Source organism: Lissotriton helveticus, chromosome 8, assembly GCF_964261635.1.
Source record: "Lissotriton helveticus chromosome 8, aLisHel1.1, whole genome shotgun sequence".
Taxonomy (NCBI): domain Eukaryota; kingdom Metazoa; phylum Chordata; class Amphibia; order Caudata; family Salamandridae; genus Lissotriton; species Lissotriton helveticus.
The window spans coordinates 159,329,971-159,349,167 of record NC_136069.1 but is presented as its reverse complement, the minus strand read 5'-3'; the positions used below and the strand labels follow the sequence as shown (position 1 = coordinate 159,349,167).

General features: G+C 46.0%; 1 protein-coding gene across 1 annotated transcript in view; it reads right to left on the bottom strand.

The window, feature by feature from the left end:
- C2CD2 (C2 calcium dependent domain containing 2) overlaps positions 1-19,197 on the bottom strand; it is a 434,056-nt gene that overhangs the window by 223,156 nt on the left and 191,703 nt on the right. The window contains exon 4 of the mRNA XM_078656804.1: positions 10,871-10,975. Coding sequence (XP_078512930.1) covers positions 10,871-10,975 — 105 coding nt within the window. The remainder of the gene's footprint in view (positions 1-10,870; positions 10,976-19,197) is intronic.

Below are 19,197 nucleotides of genomic sequence, written 5' to 3'. Positions count from 1 at the left end.
TTGATGTGCAACCCCAGCTTGTTCAAGAGAACGCATGTCTTCTGGAAGTGCGCTTGAGCTTCCGAGAAGGAGGAGGCCTTGATCAACCAATCGTCCAGATACGGGTAGACAAACACCTTGTTCTTTCTCAGGTGTGCAGCTACCACTGCCATGCACTTCGAGAATGTCTTGGGCGCAGACTTCAGCCCGAATGGCAGTACTGTGTACTGATAATGATTGGCACCCACTTGGAATCGCAGGAACTTCCTGTGTTTGTAGGTCTATAGCACATAGCCAGTCTCCCTGTTGCAGCTGAGGGTAAATCTGATCCAACGACAGCATGCAAAATTTCTCTCTGCGAATCCACTTGTTTGCTTGTCGCAAATCCAGAGTGGGCCTGAACTCGTTCTTGTCCTTCTTGCGAACCAGAAAGAATTGTGAGTACAGACCTCTTCCCCTTTGAGACAGAGGTAAGTCTTCTATCGCCCTTTTCCTTAACAGGGTATCGGCCTCCGCCTGGAGCTCGCGTAGCTGAAACTGCGAGCTGACCGGTGGAATTGCTGGAGGTGGGCTGGTGAACCGAAGACTGTATCCATTGCAAACAATATTCAGCACCCACTTGTCCTGAGTAATTTTTTCTCCACTCTGCCAGAAAAAATTGACCGCTTCCCCCCACCGGAGCGGGTAACGGATGTAGGGGAAGTAACCGCTCAGGGCCGAGACCCAGCCAGGCCTTTGTTCGCTGCTGCGGACTGCTGGCCGCCCCATCCCTTCTGGCGCTTCTGGAAGGGACTCCGGAACTGCTGCTGCTGTTGTTGCTGCTGTCCTGAGGTCTGCCCACGCCCTCTGCCCTGCGCCCCAAACCGTCTCAGGAATGGGCGGTAGGCCTTCTTCTCCTTAGGCTTCTCCAACCAGACAGCCGTCAGGGTCTCGGCCTCCGCGCGGGCCATCTCGTCATCTGCATGCTTGCCAAACAGGGTTTCCCCCGAGAAATGCAGATTGGCCACCCGCTGCTGAGCCTCTGACTTGAGCGATGTAAGTCGAAGCCAAGCGTGGCGTCGTTGGTTGACACCATGACAGTACCCATGTGCCGCCAGAAGAGACATCAGCAGCCGCGCTGATGAGTTGGTTCGACACCAGCATCCCCTCCTTCAGAATTTCTTGAAAGTCCTCTTTCTTCTCTCGAGGAAGGAGCTCAGCGAATTGCTGGAGGGACTCCCATAGGACACGATCGTATCACCCTAACAAAGCAGCGGCACTAGCCGCCTTCATCGCAGTAGATGCCGTCTCACAGACCTTTCTACCTGCAGAGTCTATCCAGCGGCTCTCCTTATCAGGAGGTACCGTAGATGACCGGGTGGTGGCATGTTGCTTCCTAGCCGCCGTCACTATGACAGAGTCCGGTGTCGGATCCATCCGAAGAAAAGCCGGGTCAGAATCCGGGGCCCGGTACTTCTTAAGGAGCCTGGAGGGAGCAGCCTTCGTCACCGCGGGAGTGAGAAACAACTCCTCGGTGGGCTCTACCAAGCCTGGTACTAGAAGCAGCAATGGTCGAGACAGGTGCTTTTTATGGAGCGTCTCGAAAATCACAGACGTCGTGGGTGTAGGCACCGTCACCGTGATGCCCAACTTAGCTGCACCCCGCAGCAGAACATCCTGGAAAGTGACGATGTGGTCTACAGGCGACACCCTCGTTCCTGGGGATTCCGACAAAGTCGGTGAGTAATCTCTGATCCCAGTAGAGTCCGTGCGGGACCGTGATCTGCGCCTCCTGTGGCGTCGTCTTGATCTCGGTGACGACCTGTGACGACTCCGCGATCTCCCCCTCCGACAGGAGTGAGAGCGCGATCTCCTTGGCTTCGGGCGCGCCACAGGCCTCACAGGAGTAGGCGACCGTGGCCTGACTGGGGGCCTCGGCTGAGGGGTCCCCTTAGGTGGAGTCGGGTATCGTGGCAGTGAAGCTGTCCTCGGAGGAACAGGCGGTCCGCCAGTTGGAAGCCGAGGAAGAGGCTGAGGCTGAGGATGAGAATTAGGATGATGAGGAGGTGGAAGCGGAGGCGGGGTGGGAGTCCGCGGCGGCGGATCCTTGGGCAAGGGAGGAGGAGGTGGAGTCGACCTCGTCTTAGGGGGTGTATAAACCTCAGAGTATACCGAGCCCGGTGACTTTCCCTTCTTCTCAGGCGATGGAGAGTCACCTATCGGCCCATGACGCCGACTAGAATGACTCCTGGTGCCAGAACTCCTTCTGCGCCTCTTTGACTGTCGGTCCCTCAACGTCGACCACCCCCTCTTCGACGGCGAGCACCTCCTTCTTGACGGCGAACGCCACTCTCGACGGCAAACGCCTTCTCCTCGACGGCGACCTTCGCCTAGACGTCGACCTTCGCCTTGACAGAGACCTTCGCCTTGACAGAGACCTTCGCCTTGACAGAGACCTTCGCCTCGACGGCGACCACCTTCGCCTCGACGGCGACCGCCTTCGCCTCGACGCCGAACGTCTGCGAGACTTAAACGTCATCCTCTACGTCAAGGATCCCCTCGACGCCGACCTCCTCTTCTTCGCCGACGGCGAACGGCGGTGTCACCTCGACGGCGAGCGCCGACGCCGGGCCACCTCTCTACGTCGATTACTAGATGACGACGACGATGAGACGGTCACCGGTGATCTCGACGGCGGTCTATTCAGTTCCCTCGACGCTGAGCGTCGACGCCGCTTCGACCCAGAGCCCTGGGGAGACGGGGAACAGACTGTAGTCATCCCTCTCGACGCCGTCAGCAGTGCTATTGACGCTGACGGAGAATAGGGATGCTTGCTGGGCTTCCTGCCCCTGGGGAGCCCCCCAGAGGCCTCAGCATGGGTAGAGGAAGTCTGCCCAGACCAACCTTGTGCCTTCAATCTTCTGTCTTCCAGGCCTTGGAGCCTGATCTTCATCCTATCTCTCAGGGTCCTGCTGGAGAAGCCCTGGCAAATGTCACACTCCTCCGGGACATGAGATGAGGGAAGGCAGATGATGCACACCTCGTGTGGGTCCGACTTGGCCTTCTTCCTCGAACACTCTGGGCATTTGTCAAACAAAGCAGGCATTTTGACAAATAAAAGAGTGCTCAGAAACACACACAAGGAAGAAAGCACCAAAGTACTTCAAATGAAAGCACTAAATACTAGAAAAAGTGAAAAAAATCACCAAATAAACCCTTAAAAGGGAGAGCTCAATGCTCCAGGGTCCTGCTAGCAGGAGCCGGAAAAAAGAACTGAAAGTAAAAGGGGCCTGCTGTGCATTCTGGGATACTGAGAGAGTTCTGGAAGGTTCTCTTAAAGGCACAGTATCCTCTTCTGAGCCACATAATGGCAGCCTATGGGGCTTGTCTGTCCACTCCTTCCTCTCTATCATTCCTGAGGGTTTTGCTGGTAAAAGCAAGGGTTTCTATGTGGAGAAAACTGGACAGGCTGTGCGGTTTGTGGATTTTTGGTGGAATTTCTAGTTGAAGTGCTGGACAGTGTAGCCTGTAGATATAGGCTGCATTATCTGTCTTTAAATTCTCTCTTAAGTGTCTGTGCAGTTCTGCATTTTTTGACAACTTAAGAGATTATTTTTGATTGCTCCGGGGTCCACGCACATGGGCGGGACTATTCACTAGATTATGACTATACACAGAGATCCCCTACTACAGAACAGGATTGTTGTGCAAGAAGTAAGACAACTAGTGAAATATCAATAGTGAGAAACAGAAGTAGTGCTGGGAGAGATGAGGGGTTTAGCAATGCACATATAAGTCATTCTGACGTTTCTGACAAATACAAAACCAACAAGAGTATCAACTCATCCAAATAACCAGTACTTGTTTCACAAGAAAATGTTGATTTGTGGTAGTCACAACTTAGACAGGAGTGAAGTCATACCTAATGAAAATGTTGTTTCAAATAAGGTAAAGGATGAAAGACTTGACTGCTGGCAGGATATTGAAACAAACACAGAATTGAGGATTTTGTTTTATATTGAGCTTTTAGTTTTAAAGGAGATGTTGTACAAAGTAAGTTAAGTATTTTAAGGTATATCATTTTTCATTCACTTACACACCGTACACTTTAACTGGGCTGTAAATACTGGTGTTATTAACCAATAAGAACTTACCTGTACTGTGATGTAATGTGTGTGGAATGTTTAATTGATATAAGTGTGATGTCACAGAATGTTGGTATTTGATAAGCCTGTGCTTTCATGAGGAGCAGATAGGCTTGCCATCACCTGCTTGTGGGCCTCATTTATACTTATATGTTAACAAAGACTTATTAAAAACTACTGATTCGGACTGCTGTCATAACACAGACAATGGGCTAAGAGGGGCAGGGATTCAGGAGTGCTGGATTAGAGTGTTTCACTCAGGAAGGCTATCAGATTTCTTTGTTTATGGGCAATAAATACTACAGAGGTCTGCTCAGGAAGCATTCTGAAGCTGTAAGATTACAGTTTGTATGGCAGTTCCACTTCTCCTTTCTCTTTCACCTTCTCCTTGTACACGGACCCATCTCTACCACTATCCTCTGTACAGCCTCTCAGTTTATCTATTCTTTGTTTTAAGAGTAGCTGGGCACTTTATTCCCTCAGAGATGGGTGGAGAAATGTTCCCATATGCCACTATCCATCAATCAACTCAGATTTATAAAGCGCGGCTAATTACTCAGTAGGGTATCCATTTATGCATCCTCAGAAGAGTGGAACAGTATCGGTGACCGTAAACTGATAATCCCTCTAGGGACATGATGGCACGGAGGACGACGTGTGTTTGAATTTCCTGCATCACATTTATCACTCAGGCACCGGCAAAACGAATAGGAGCGGGCTTAACGGGCAAGCATAGGAAAACATAGCACTGGCATATTACAGCTAGAGATATCCTGGAAAAAGAAGGGGTGCGTGAAAAGTGATGGCAGGGGAGAGGAATGGCAGCAGAGCAGGGAGGCAGATGTGATGGGCTAGGACTTGTGTGGAGTGGAAGCAATAACTCTTGAAAACACAACTGGAAACAGCAAAGTACAGATGTCACTCCTGCAGTTGCTTCTCTTCTGCCCTCTGTTGCTCCAAGAAGGCACCAACCAGGAATGGTAGTAGCTAAGCTAGAAGTGACTGGGTGCACATAGCGAGTGCAGCCATTTTACAATGGGTGTATGCTCAGTTACCTTGTATGACAGTCAATGGGCCTTTTTTTGTGAAGTTAAATATGAAATGTAATATGGTACAGAAGTTAAGCCTAGATGGAGGGGCAGCCTGGCATGGAGGTATGCGAGGGTTTCGAGGGCACACAAGGAAAAGAAGAGGAGAGAACGCACCAGTGGAAGGTAGGAGGAAGCAAAGAGGAGCAGACAGAGAGATATACACAAGCAGCCGGACAGCAATTGTAACATGGTTCTAAGAAGGTTGTTTTAGGGATGTCAGCACACAGGGACAAACTAAGAGAGGACCCACCAAAAGGAAGAAGCAAGGAGGAGCAGACCAGTGGAGAGATTAAATAGTTCCTGATGCTTTACAATGCAGGCCGTCAATTGCAGGAGGAAGAATACATCTATTAGCCAAAAGTATGAGGTGAAAAAGAAATACACAGCAGGGTTGAGTCAACCTTTGAATGACAAAGTGTCAAGTTAATGGCTGAAAAGATGAAAGAGAAACCAATGGTTTAAGGAGGTGGCCCCAAAACCCACTGTAGGTTTATTAGAAACAACTGGTAGTTTTAACAACTGTGATGTCAAATCCAGACCTAAAAAGAAGGGTCTGCCAGTAGTGGAGAGGCCCACTGCAATCAACTGCACAGCAACAAAACATGGCAGCATATGCATGCAATGACAGAAGCCCCTTCAGACCCTCCAGGTCACAGAACGTTACAGCCCTATTGCCATTAGTGTCAGGGCAAGAACATAATATACCTACTGCTTCCCGCTTGTGGGTTCTCACCTTCAGCTGTGGCCCATAATCGCAAGTGCGGATAATTAACAGTTGTTATGCCTGCAGCTGCGGGAGCTAAAACTACAATGATATCTTTGTAGGAAGCAAGGTGTAACAAAAAAGCGGATGTTAGCTTAAATAAAATGTAACATGTACTTACAGACATGTTCATGGTCTTACAACACGCCGAATCATGAGTACGCCAAGCCTGTGCCAGCTTGTCATGGCATGATATCACAAGGAAGCACGACATTGGGCAGTCTGTGGCAAATTTGTAGTTTAAGAAATAATGGAATATGGTTTGAGGGTGCAAGTAAAAACTATAAACCCATTTTCGGATTTATAACAAAGATAGTAACCTCAATTTAACTTTTCGTCTGAGTAGTACATTTTACTTCAGAGGTTACTTAAGTATCTAATGAACTTAAAGACGGCAGCAGGAAGGTCTAGGAAGCTTTGCAGAAACACAAACACTCGTTCTGCCCCTCAGAACAGACCGACACCGTCACTGCACGTGCGTATGTTGCACACAGCTCACGTGCAGGTGGACAGCAGTGGAGAACTGTACATGTCTGCACGATGAGGGCCTTACAGGGGGTGCATAAGAAAGGGGGGAGAGGTAGACCATGATACAGATTCAATGGCGGTGGTTTACAGCGGAGAGGGGAAGGGAGCTCAGGTAATGCCATGAGGGGTTGTTGTGTGGCGTTTCAGGTTCCAATTGAATTTTCCCGATTCATGCCCATATATAGGTACAATTCACGTTGCCCTTATATAGGCATATAAATCAAGCCCTTATTTAGGCTTAGCCCATGCAACCCAAATACAGGCATGGCTATTTCCATCCATTCACCAAACGTCACAACGAATTCTTGGAAAACCAGCTTAAGCTGTCAGGGACTTCCCCTTGCTTGAATATTGACTTTTCCCAGAACTCAGTTTTACAATGAACATCTATTCCTTAGGGGTACATTCATGACGTTCATATGCCCGTCAAACATGGCATTCCTAAATACCTTCAAGGAATAAATATACCTTCACTTGCTATGGCAAAGTACGGTGGTTCGAAGCAGATCGACGACCTACTTGCCCGACGCAGCTCGCTACAGCAAGTGCCGAAGGAAGCCGACTCTCCAGTTGACGCACTGATCAGGAAGCTGCCCTCCTCTGCTGAGAAATCCAGCTCCAGTATTTCTAACTCCCCTTGCGGGGTGTTGGGAAATCGAGTCCCAAGACAGAGATAGCAGACCTCCTTCATTCTAAGGTATGGAGCGTATTAGAACCTAGAGAAACCTTTGGTAGATTCTTAGCAAGAACTACAACCTATGCTAAACAAACTTACTTCTTCCCTTGTACTAGACCTAGGTTAGGTACATTGGGGTAGGCGTATTTTAGAAGCACCAGTTGAGTATTTTATGCTATGCTATTTATGTATGTATGTATTTTTATGGCTTAGAAACCATAGTATGCTATTACAGTATTATTTCATAATACTATTCTTGCTGTACGCATTATACTTTGCATTCTGTCTAACGATTGTAGCAGATCACCTCTCTTGCATGAGAAAGAAGACTGTTCAATAAACTTCTTATTGGAAACGCCGTCTCTCTATTTCTCTGCAATTCTGTAGAAACTAAGTATGCACGATTGACTGAGTGAAATACGTATCTATTGTTTCCATGACTCAGAGAAATGTTCTTCTTTTTGGGGAAACAAAGTTGTCATGTTTATGCGTTTTTTTCAGAAACGAATCCCTTTTTGTGAATTCGAGAAAGTTTCTAGTGACCTCTGAGCTAGCTGGCACTCACAATTAAGTTTAGTATATTCGATAGAGACCTACTGACCTAAGTCTTACGTCAAATCTATAGGATTTATTATTCCAATGTGCAGAGCCTATTGGGAACATAGGAACTACACTACAGGGTGGCCCCAGCAGCGAGGTGACTGACGTGGAAGCGTGGGGTTGTGAGTAGGTGGGAACTTTTCAGGAGCTCTAAAGTATTAACATTGAGTAAGTCCATATTGTTGCTAACAAAAGTAAAATTAAAAAATAAAACATTGACTGTCGGAGCCGATGGGAAGAAGGACAGATATAGGGGTCAAACCTATTTTGGACAAAAACTATTAATGATGGAAGACCCTTCAATCAATCCATAATACGTTAAATCTATCTCGGATAATTGGACCAATTACCGTTTCGGGCTAGAACAGAAAGGCGTCTAATTCTACCTCAGCCTGTGGGCAACAACCATCGAGCCACGGTCAAAAAGTTTGCTTCCTCCAGTCTGCTTTTATAAATGCTGGAAAAGTGCATTACGTGCCTGGCAGTAGTCACAAAGTGAATTTGTGTGCACAAATTGTGGGCACGCGCCACTGGCGGCGTACACAGTTTGTGAAAGGTGTGGTGGGTGCAGAAAAAGGCAACCCCCCCCCCCAATCACAGAAGCATGCACGAGGCACTGATGCGACTCTTGTATTCCCTTCCCCTGTACAAACCTGCAGGTCATAGATCACTCTTAATCCAATGTAGGCCAAACAACTGCTTACTAAGGAAGACATCACAAAACCCCCAGGCTGGGCTTGCATCATTACAAAAGGTATTTAGAACAGTAGTGCACCTTCCGACCACCGCCACTGAAGGCCAAACTGTGTTCCCTTCGGAAAATCAGCGACGCCCTTGGACATGAAGGTCTCACTTTAAGCGCAGGAGGTCGCGGCGGTATCAGGCTATGTGGGAACACAACCAACCCAACTGGTTTAATCTGGCAAAATACAGCCAAACACTGATTCCGTTACTCCTCAGGCGATAAAACATGATGAGGGAATACTGCACATGGTAATTAGTAGACCCTCATGGAAATGGAATTTCCTGGTGCGGTATTACCATATCTGGAGTACTGCATAATATACAAATGGTGGTCTCACTATTTCATACTATTAATCAGTGGCTAAAGTGCATAAAAAAAGAATGGGACTGTGTTCCTGAGTGAGGAGTCAAAGATTGCTCTACAAAGAAACTGTTTTTATTGGTTTTTCATCTTCAGGCAATTACATATAAAATAATGCACACACCTTAAATGAAAAATAAATACAAGTTTAACATGTGTGTGCTCGTTAGTCTGTCCTTCCTTCCTTCCTTTCTCCCATCCGTCCGGGAAGAGACAGAATTGAATCCTGCTTGATGCAGTGGGGAATAGTGATTTGTGTATTTATAGAAGTCATTACTTGAAAATTTGAATGCACACAATATAAGAAAGGGTGCCACAAAAGGTGCAAAAAGATTTGGTGTCTAATATAAAAAAAAGTGCTTTCACAATATATAGTTTGCAGATAGTAGCAATCAGATTGTACCTAGGGCAAATATTTAGTATAAGTCTCCATTAATAGGACGCCCTTCAGAACTACATTAAAAATAATAAAAATGTGTCACCATGAAGCTTCCAGTGATTTCAAAGAAAGCTTATACTGCCTCCCAAGCAGCTTTTACATTTGCTGATTAACCAAGTGTACACATTCACTTTTCTTTCTGCCACCCTGATGAGAGGCCGCGTTTCTTCTTTACTTCTCTCTCTCTATTTCTCATGGCCGCACATCACAGCCATAGGCACCTCACATTTGACCTTCCCCTTCATGGACGGTTGTGTTTTTTAACAAAGAGAACTGAATTGTTAATTAACAAGGGTTGCTATAAACCTTGGCGGTCAGTTTTGATCTGGTCACATACCTGCATAAGTTAACAAAGAAACTTACTGAACAAAGCATTACTCAAATTCATAAGTTTTTAAAAATGCGATGGTCACTTCTGCAGCTGAGTGTTTGGCATGGCAACCACACGATACGGATCGTAAGCTCGAAATACATTTCCCCTTTTTCACCTACAAATAGGTGTTGCCAATATACTATTTGATACATACGCATACAATGCAGAGAGAGTGGAGTTTTATCAGCCTCCCTCATCCAATAGCTGTTTTAAGAGTGGCTAGCGGTTGGGTAGGCTTTCACACCATGGCATTTCCGGGAAAGGCACTTGGTACTTTAAGAGGGTACCCGGTTTTAAACTCTTCCCTGTTTACCAGATCAATAGCGCTCTGTCCCCCATACTCTCCACCTACAGGTACAGGAAGGTGCCCTGCTGCTGGCCGTGCTTTTAGCTATGCACCTCCAGCTCTGGTGAAACCAATAGTGCCATCCGACCACCTGGAATGAAAAAATCCATTGCAAGATGGTCGCCATGCATTTGTGGACATGCATGGTTGCCATCTTGTAACGTTTTTTCTTATGCTTTATAGGCACATGCACTGTGGCCTTTTTATAATGACTTTTCAAAAAGCTTTAAAAAAAAAAAATCCAAGATGGCTGCTTAGCTTGCATCCGGATGCAAGGCAGCCATCTTGTAGTTGTTTTTCTTGTGCAATATAAAAATGTATTACAAGCTGTTGCGCATACGGCTAGTGGCTGCATTTATACCAGTGCAATTCATGGGTGCATTGTAGCAAATTTAGAATGGGCCCGCTGAAAGGCACAGAGGAAAAGAAAATGTGGCAAATCAGATGCTGCCATCTAAAATACTCTCAATATTAATATGACAGGCCGCAAAGCGCTTATTTGGAAGAAATAGATGATCACTAAGTAGAACACTTTACAACAAGCATTATTGGTCAGATTTACAGGCTTTTTAATACCATTAATTTCCTTGTGCTTCTTGGGGCAATTTATCACGAATTTAGGACGGCACTGTAAGTTACCAATAAACACAGATAGTAAAGTACAATTAAAATGACAATGAAAACATTTGAAAAACAGAAAAACGAAAGTCTCATTGTTAAATGTAACGCCTACCTTTCTTCTACACTTGTAGGTGAACAAAGCTGTGGGGATGCTTTAGATCATCCTTTGCACCCTCATGCTATCCAGACCTGAACAAGACTGAGTGATGAAACTTACTCACTGACCTCCTGTGCTGCCTTTGGCTGGATATGAAGATTTGCATCTTGAAAATTTATCAGCGACCAAATAACCTGGATTTCTCCTCCGTCCTCTTTCATGTGCAGCTCCAGCTGGTAAAATACAAAAATATTAAGCGGAGTAAACATCAAATAATAAAAGATAAAGCACAACTCTCCTTTATTCCTCCTGCATTTGCAACACCACATGATTATTAACACAAAACAACACATTTTACTACAGATGCTTATCACAGTACCTTAAGCATTTAAGGGGTAATGTATTACCAATGGTAGCCGTGCTAACAAGCAACAGGCAGATACTGAAATAGAACCATGGAGTCTTAAAACCATAAAAATAATTTTAAATGACTACACATTTGTGCTATGGCACAGATTTTCAAAGTGTGCTAATACAACTACCACAATCCCATTGAGCTAAAGCAGTGGCTTTTAGATTTATGTTGTGAAAATGATAAACATGTTAAGCAAATAAAAAATGTAAAACAGGTTTTCAATTTCATAGATAGCAAGTACACAATATAGAAATATGCAAATATTTTGGAAGAACGAGATTTGATCATACGTCTGATGGGAATTCATGCTGCGGTTCATTTAAGGGAATGCAGACAACCATCAGGACTCTGCCAAGACTGGTTCCCTAAGAATGTTTTTGCACGGTTCTGCACCTTTTTTGGCTGCAGCTGAGAATGTGGGCCCGGATATCCTGGATGGCATGCTGAATCATGTTTCATAATGGTTTGTAACAAATGCTACACCAGTCTGTTACTCTTTCTGGGGTAGCACCCAGGAACAAAGTCATGATCGAGTAGTTTAATGACTGGTAACCTTTACTGTCTCAGTCACTGGCCATTATGAACAACATTTTTTAACTATGTGCACAATAATGCCCGGCAGGCTGAGTGGCAATAGAACTGGTAAATGCTTGGCCAAAACCTTGGCCCAAAGCTTTGAGGAAGTACAGTGTACTTAGAAGTAGGCCTTGGCGGTGAACTCCGCTCCGTTAGCTTGCAGCTTTTTCTGCACTTTGTATTCCGCGGAACTCGTGGAGTGCAGAAAAAACTCTGCTCCGCATAGTGAGGTGGAGTTTTTTTCCTGGCTCGCAAACGGTACGTTGTGGATCGCAAGCTGGTGCTTGGGCAGAATTTCTACTCGAATGGCAGGAAGAACAGCGCAAATGGCAGTTCGCACTGCACTCTGCCCCTAGAGGAACTTTGCAGAGTTTTTTTGTTACTTTGCAACTGCGACCAGGCCTACTTAGACGCAGCCCTTCAATTAACAAACTAGTCCTTTTTCTAAACTACTTTTTTTTTTTTTAAATCAATTTATATCAAGCCATCACATTGTTTTACTATCAAGGCATTACTCCCAAAATCGAAAGTATGCAGGCCCAGGTGGAATTTCCATTATACCAGCGTAATCTCGCAGAATTTAAGGAATTTTGCATTGTGTTTGTTACATTAATTTCCCGAAATCACACTATTACACCTCCTCGCATAATCACACACCATTCGCGACACAAACTTAGCATAAGGGCGCAGGAACAACATGAACAACCAGAACGCCATAAGCTGCTGTTTGTGGCTTTGTGTTATTATTTTAGCACCACATGCATCCTTGTGTCGACAACTGATGCAAGGATACGTTTACTACAATATAGCACCAATGTCAGTTTGCCATTTCGCATATTTATGCGCAATTTCTCGTAATTTTCAAAATGCATTTTTACACAAACAAATTACGCAATATTAATTACGCACTTTTTGCACACCTCGAAAAGTACTCTGAGCACGGATTCTAGTTAAATTGAAATTCAGAAGGTTCATAGCGGTCTCCCAGCAAATTGAGAGCAACATGCAAAATATCTATTAGAACAGCACAGGTTTATTTGCGACTCAGTTGTATGTCCCCAGTATGCATGAAAAGGATGCAAAGCACACGCTATGGATAAAGGACATGACAGAACTGATGATTGCAGAAGAACTTTGAAAGAAATTAGCCTGCATGGACCATTCAATGGATGAAAACCTAACTACCCGGAGACAATTATTGAACTCAACGCATCAGAAAATGAAAATGAGTCTAATTAGCGGATTTAGATGCCAGACTGCCAAAAGGAAAATTCAAATAGCAAATGCTGAAAAGTACTATTGCTCACATCGCTAGAGGTAGTCTGTAATCAGAATAGAAAAAGAAATATGAAAATTATGCCTGTGTGGACAGATGACATGCTGAATCTTTTAAGCAAGGCCGCACTTGAAATGTATGAAATTAACACTATAACAAATAAAAATATATATTATTTTTTTAATGTAAGCGAGATACACCATTTTTACTCACTTTAGCAAAACTAATAAATCTACATCAATATTTGTTTTGCCCTTCGTATTTATGTGACATAGCCATTGAAACGTTTCCTTAAGAGCAAGTCGAAAATACTCTTTACGATGCAAAGATGAAGTAGCCAAGAAAGGGTGCCACATACTTCACTTTGATACGGTTGAAGTCATAGGTAATTTTTAATAAGACGAAAAGATACCCCATATTGTGAAACACCAGAACAGTGATAAAGGCTGCCTCTAAAGAGATGCAATGGGCAGCTGCTCTTTAAACAGAGGGTGAATAACCAAGTGCACCTTATTAGAATCGTATATGCTGTCCTCGAGCCTTCCATAGGGTCCCCGAATTTCATCCATCTCTCTGGGTTACCTACACAAGAAACTTAACCAAGAGTGGGGGAATAGAGGATACATCAGCCATCTTTGTCAGGTAGAAGCTTCTAATTTGATCGCGTCCAATAAGAATATGGATCGTTGACCTAGTGTTTTTAATATGCTGCCAGAAGTGTATCAATGATGCTGGATCAAATTCAGATTTCAAATGAATGTCCATCCTACATAGGCACCATGACTGAGAGGAGTTTTCTAAGCCTGGCTACATCTCCTAGGCAAAGATCTTACTTAACAACTTCCTTCCTTCCTGCTTCTCGCGTATTTAAAAGGAAAGGCAATACATTCTTCATCATACTTGCTACGACCTTCGCGTACAACTAGGTGTCAATGTTGTTAAGAGTCGTGTATCAGCATGAAACGCAATCTGTTTCATCTTGGTTTGGTTTTAGAATATGGTAAATTTCACATGAAACACGGGTCCTGCTCTCTTGAAAAAGTTGCAGAGACGAGTGAGGGTGGGCTTAGAGTGACTGTGATATCACCTTATAGAACAGAGAATACGAATGCTGGGTTGCACCCCCTCGGTTATATGTGCTACACAAGAAAGGCTCAATTACACATTCTCTTAGAATACAATTCATTTTGGGTAACACTCTAATACTTTAACCTCAGCTAATATACGTTTTGTCCTCGGGACTTTCCAAAGGCTCTATAAGAAACAGACTCCATTCTGTAGAAATAAGACACGTATGTGTGGATCGCTTATATTCCCCACAATTCTCAAGTCCCAGGCAAGCTTTCATCAATACAGAGTAAGTTGAGGTCTGAGACTTTGTTTAAGACTATGGGTTCAGTAAGCACTCCTAGTACTGCTTAAATCACAGCAGCTGCTGCTTTGCTCCAATCAGGGTACTGCTATGGTATCTGAGGAGTGACATCCTCTGCGGTAAACTCAAGAATCAGAATCACAGGAAATCAGCGTCTCTTGCCCCCTATACTTCACCTTGCATGGTAAATATTATATCCCCACCTTAGTCACCTTTTTCATCAAAAAACAAAAAGGTCTAGGTATACTTTTAATTTGTTTGAAAAAGACCTGCCTCCACGACACGATCCAAAGTCATACTTCAATTACAATTCTCCCATTTTTAAAGAATTGTAGACATCCTAAAGCGAATACTACAGGAATGCTTGTTCCCCATCTAACTTAACTCATTAAAGCATCCTTCTTGCAGGTGTTCTTTTTTATTTGATAGGAGTTCCTCAGTGCCACAATATGAATATGCTACTTACCAGTATGCATCTGTTCTTGGCATGTAGGGCTGCTAACATTCATATCTTAGCATTAGATCGCCGCCTAGTGTTGGGTCCGGATGATCGCACATTGTTGTCCTGGAAGAGTCTTCGAAGTATCCTGAGATAGGTGGCTCCTCCCCTGGACTACAGTGCGCATGGGCATCGGCTCCATCCCCAGATTGTTTTTCGCCATTGTGGCAGAAGATGGAGTGAAAAGTGTAAAGGATGTCCATGCTAATGATTGAATACAATAGTACATCTGCAGCTGCGACAGGCACCGGGGAGGAGGGTGGGCGATATGAATGTTAGCAGCCCTACATGCCAAGAACAGATGCATACTGGTAAGTAGCATATTCAGTTCGAGGCATGTGGGCTGCTAAATTCATATCTTAGCATAGAATACATAGCAGTCCCTCCATCAGCGGCGGTTGCCCGTGCCAGCTGCAGAAACCTGAAAAAGTGTCTTGAGAACAGCCTGCCCTACAGCAGCTTGCTGCTTGGAATGCACATCAACACAGTAGTGTTTTGTAAAGGTATGTGGTGTAACCCACGTGGCTGCTCTGCAAATGTCCTCTAAAGGAATGTTCCCTAGGAAAGCCATGGATGCCCCCAATTTGCGTGTGGAGTGCGCCCTTGGGGGTATCGTTAAAGTGCGCTTGGCCTTTTGATAACAGATTTGGATGCACTTAACAATCCACCTGGCTATTCCTGCTTTGGAAATAGGGTTGTTTTGTTCTCCTAAAGGGTTGTGTCCTGTCTATGTAGTACATCAACGCCCTCCGTACATCTAAGGTATGGAGCATTCTTTCCGCCACCGTTTGTGGGTTTTGGAAGAATGCCGGCAAGTCAATAGTTTGGTTGAGATGAAACTGTGACACCACCTTCGGAAGGAATTTGGGGTTAGTGCGTAGCACTACCCTATTTGGATGAATTTGAATGAAAGGCTCTTCGATTGTGAGCGCTTGTAGCTCACTAACCCGCCTCAGTGACGTAATAGCTATCAGGAAAGCTACTTTCCACGTTAGGAATTGGAGTTCACACGAGTGCAGTGGCTCAAATGGTGGTCCCATCAGCCTGGTGAGGACCACATTGAGGTTCCACACCGGAGCTGGTGGCGTTCTTGGGGGAATGACTCGTTTCAGACCTTCAAGGAAAGCTTTAATGGCAGGCACCCTGAAGACAGAGAGATGCTGCCTGTTCTGAAGATAAGCTGCTATGGCGGATAGATGTATCCGAATGGAAGTGTACGCTAGATTGCACTTGTAAAGATGCAACAGATAGCAAATGATGTTAGGGATAGATGCATCTAGCGGGTTGATGTCATTGGCTGTACAATAAATGACAAAGCGCTTCCATTTTGCAGCATAGCATGCTCTGGTAGTTGGCCTCCTTGCCTCCTTGATGATGTTCATGCATTCTGGAGGCAGGTTAAGGTATCCAAACTCTAGGACTTCAGGAGCCAGATCGCCAGGTTGAGCTGTTGCGGATCTGGATGCTGAATTTCTCCATGGTTCTGCGTCAAAAGCCTGGGCGTGAGGCGCAGTCTCTGATGCGGCACCACTGAGAGTTCGAGGAACGTGGTGTACCACGCTTGGCGCGCCCACGTTGGAGCAACCAGGATGAGAGTCATCGCGTGCTGCCTTAGTTTTCTTGCCACCAGCGGTATCAGAGGGGCTGGCGGAAAAGCGTACGCAAATTTGCCTGACCAGTTCATCCATATCGCATTCCCCTGCGACTGTGGGTGAGGAAACCTGGCGGCAAAGTGTTGGCATTTTGCGTTTTCTTTTGTGGCAAACAGGTCTATCTCCGGATGACCCCACTGCTGGAAGTACGGGTGGAGTACAGATGGGTGTAACTCCCACTCGTGCATTTGATGGCTGTATCTGCTGAGCAGATCCGCCATCTGATTGTCCTTGCCCGGGAGGTGTTCTGCCATGAGGAAGATGTTCCTCTGAATGGCCCACCGCCACATGCCCTGAGCCAGATGAGACAGCTGTGGCGAGTGGGTGCCCCCCTGTTTTTGAATGTAGTACATCGCGGTCATGTTGTCCGTCCGGACTAACACTACCTTGTTGCACAGATGTACAATGAAGGACTTGAGCGCCATGAAGATTGCCATCAGTTCCAGATAGTTGATGTGCATCTTCTGTTGCTGCGTCGTCCATAGTCCCTGCACTGTGTAAGTGAGCAGATGAGCTCCCCATCCCTGGAGAGATGCGTCCGTTGTCAGGATAATCTGTGGCACTGGCTCCTGGAACAGTCGGCCCTTGCAAAGGTTGTGTGGAGTCCACCAATGCAGAGTCGTATGCCCGACTGGTAACCAACACTAGGTCTGTTAATTGTCCTTGAGCCTGTGTCCACTGATTTGCTAAGCACTCCTGGAGCGGGCGCATATGTAACCGTGCGTGAGGGACTATGAAGATGCAGGAGGCCATCATGCCTATCAACTGCATGAACACTCTCGCTGGAAGCGAGTGTTGTGGTCTGAATTTCTGGATTAGAGACTGCATGCTGTCTATCCTGACTTTGTTTGGTTGAGCCATGGCCGTCAGGGTATTGATCGTCGCACCTAGAAACTGCCGGACATGTGCCGGCTGAAGATGCGACTTTGGGTAGTTCAACGAGAAACCTAGATTGTGAAGGAGGTGAATGGTAGTCGACATGTCCGCGGCGCACTGTTGTTCCGACTTGGCTTGAACGAGCCAGTCGTCCAGGTAGGGGTAGACATGGATGTTCTGCCTCCTGAGGTGCGCTGCTACTGTCGCCAGACACTTGGTAAACACCCTTGGGGCTGTGGTGACTCCGAAGGGTAGGACCTTGAACTGGTAATGCTTGCCTTGGATAGTGAACCTGAGGTATTTCCTGTGGGACGGGTGTAGTGGAATGTGGAAATAAGCATCCTTGAGATCTAAGGTTGCTAAGAAGTCCCCTTGGTTTAACAAGGGAAGAATCTGTTGCAGTGTAAGCATATGGAAATGTTCTGACAGTATATACAGGTTGAGGGGACGTAGATCTAGAATGGGTCTGAGAGATCCGTCCTTCTTTGGAATAAGGAAGTACAGGGAATATACCCCTGTGCCTTCCTGTCCCACTGGCACGAGCTCGATTGCGCCTTTTTGCAGCATCGCCACTACTTCCTGCTGCAATAAGTGCAAGTGCTCTGCGGACATAGGCCTTTGCCTTGGTGGAATGTTGGGTGGAGTGGATTTCAACTCTAGACAATAACCGTACTGGACTAGTTGTCGCACCCACCTGTCTGTGGTGATGTTTCTCCAGACGGGCAGGAACTGCTGCAGCCTCTCCCCGACAGGTGTCAAGTGGTCGGGGGGTAGTGACAGAGAGTCACTGTTTGCTTGGGGTAGAGGAGCGGGAGTTGTTGTTCCCTCTGCCGCGTCCTCTGGTGCTGTTTCCTCGGTAACCCCCCTTGTTCTGTTTGGTGTACGGGGATTGTGCTCCACCTCTCGAGAATTGCGATTGTTGACCCATCTGTCCTCTGGTGACTCCACGCGCACCTGAGCGACGAAAATTATTGCCACGAAACTGTTGTGACTGTAGGGCCCCCATTGACTTAGCAGTTTCGGTGTCTTTTTTTATTTTTTCTAGGGTGGTGTCAACATCTGGACCAAACAGTCTATCAGGATTGACTGGCTGATTAAGTATGGTTGTCTGGATATCTGGTTTAAACCCTGATATGCGGAGCCAAGCTTGTCGTCTTAGCATGACGCTAGTGTTGATAGCCCTAGCCGCTGTGTCTGCGGCGTCAAGTGCACACTTGATGGCTGCGTTGGAGATCAGTTTTCCCTCCTCTATAAGCAGTTTGGTGCCCTCTTGAAACTGCGGAGGCAGGTGTTGTATAATCTGCTCTAGGGTGTCGTAATGCGCCCTATCGTAACATGCTAAGAGTGCTTGTGTATTTGCAATACGCCAAAAATTGGCAGCTTGTGCAGCTACTCTTTTGCCTCCTGCCTCTAGCACCTTGGACTCTTTGTCCGGGGGAGGAGCTTCACCCGTCGTCTGGGAGTTGGCCCGTTTCCTGGCACTTGCGACCACAAGAGAGTCCAGTGGCAACTGTCCCCGAATGTATGCAGGGTCTGCAGGTGCTGGTCTGTACTTTTTTTCGATACGTGGATTGACCACTCTCGCTCTGGTAGGCTCTTTAAAGATGTCCGCAGCATGCTTGAGGACCCCTTTGAGCATAGGCAGCGTCTTCACTGATCTTTCAGAGACTGAAAAAGTGTCAAATAGAAAGTCTTCTTCAACTGGGTCAGCATGCATGTCCACATCATGATTAGCAGCTGCCCTCTCAATGAGTGCATGAAAACCTGCAGAGTCCTCTGTTGGGGATGC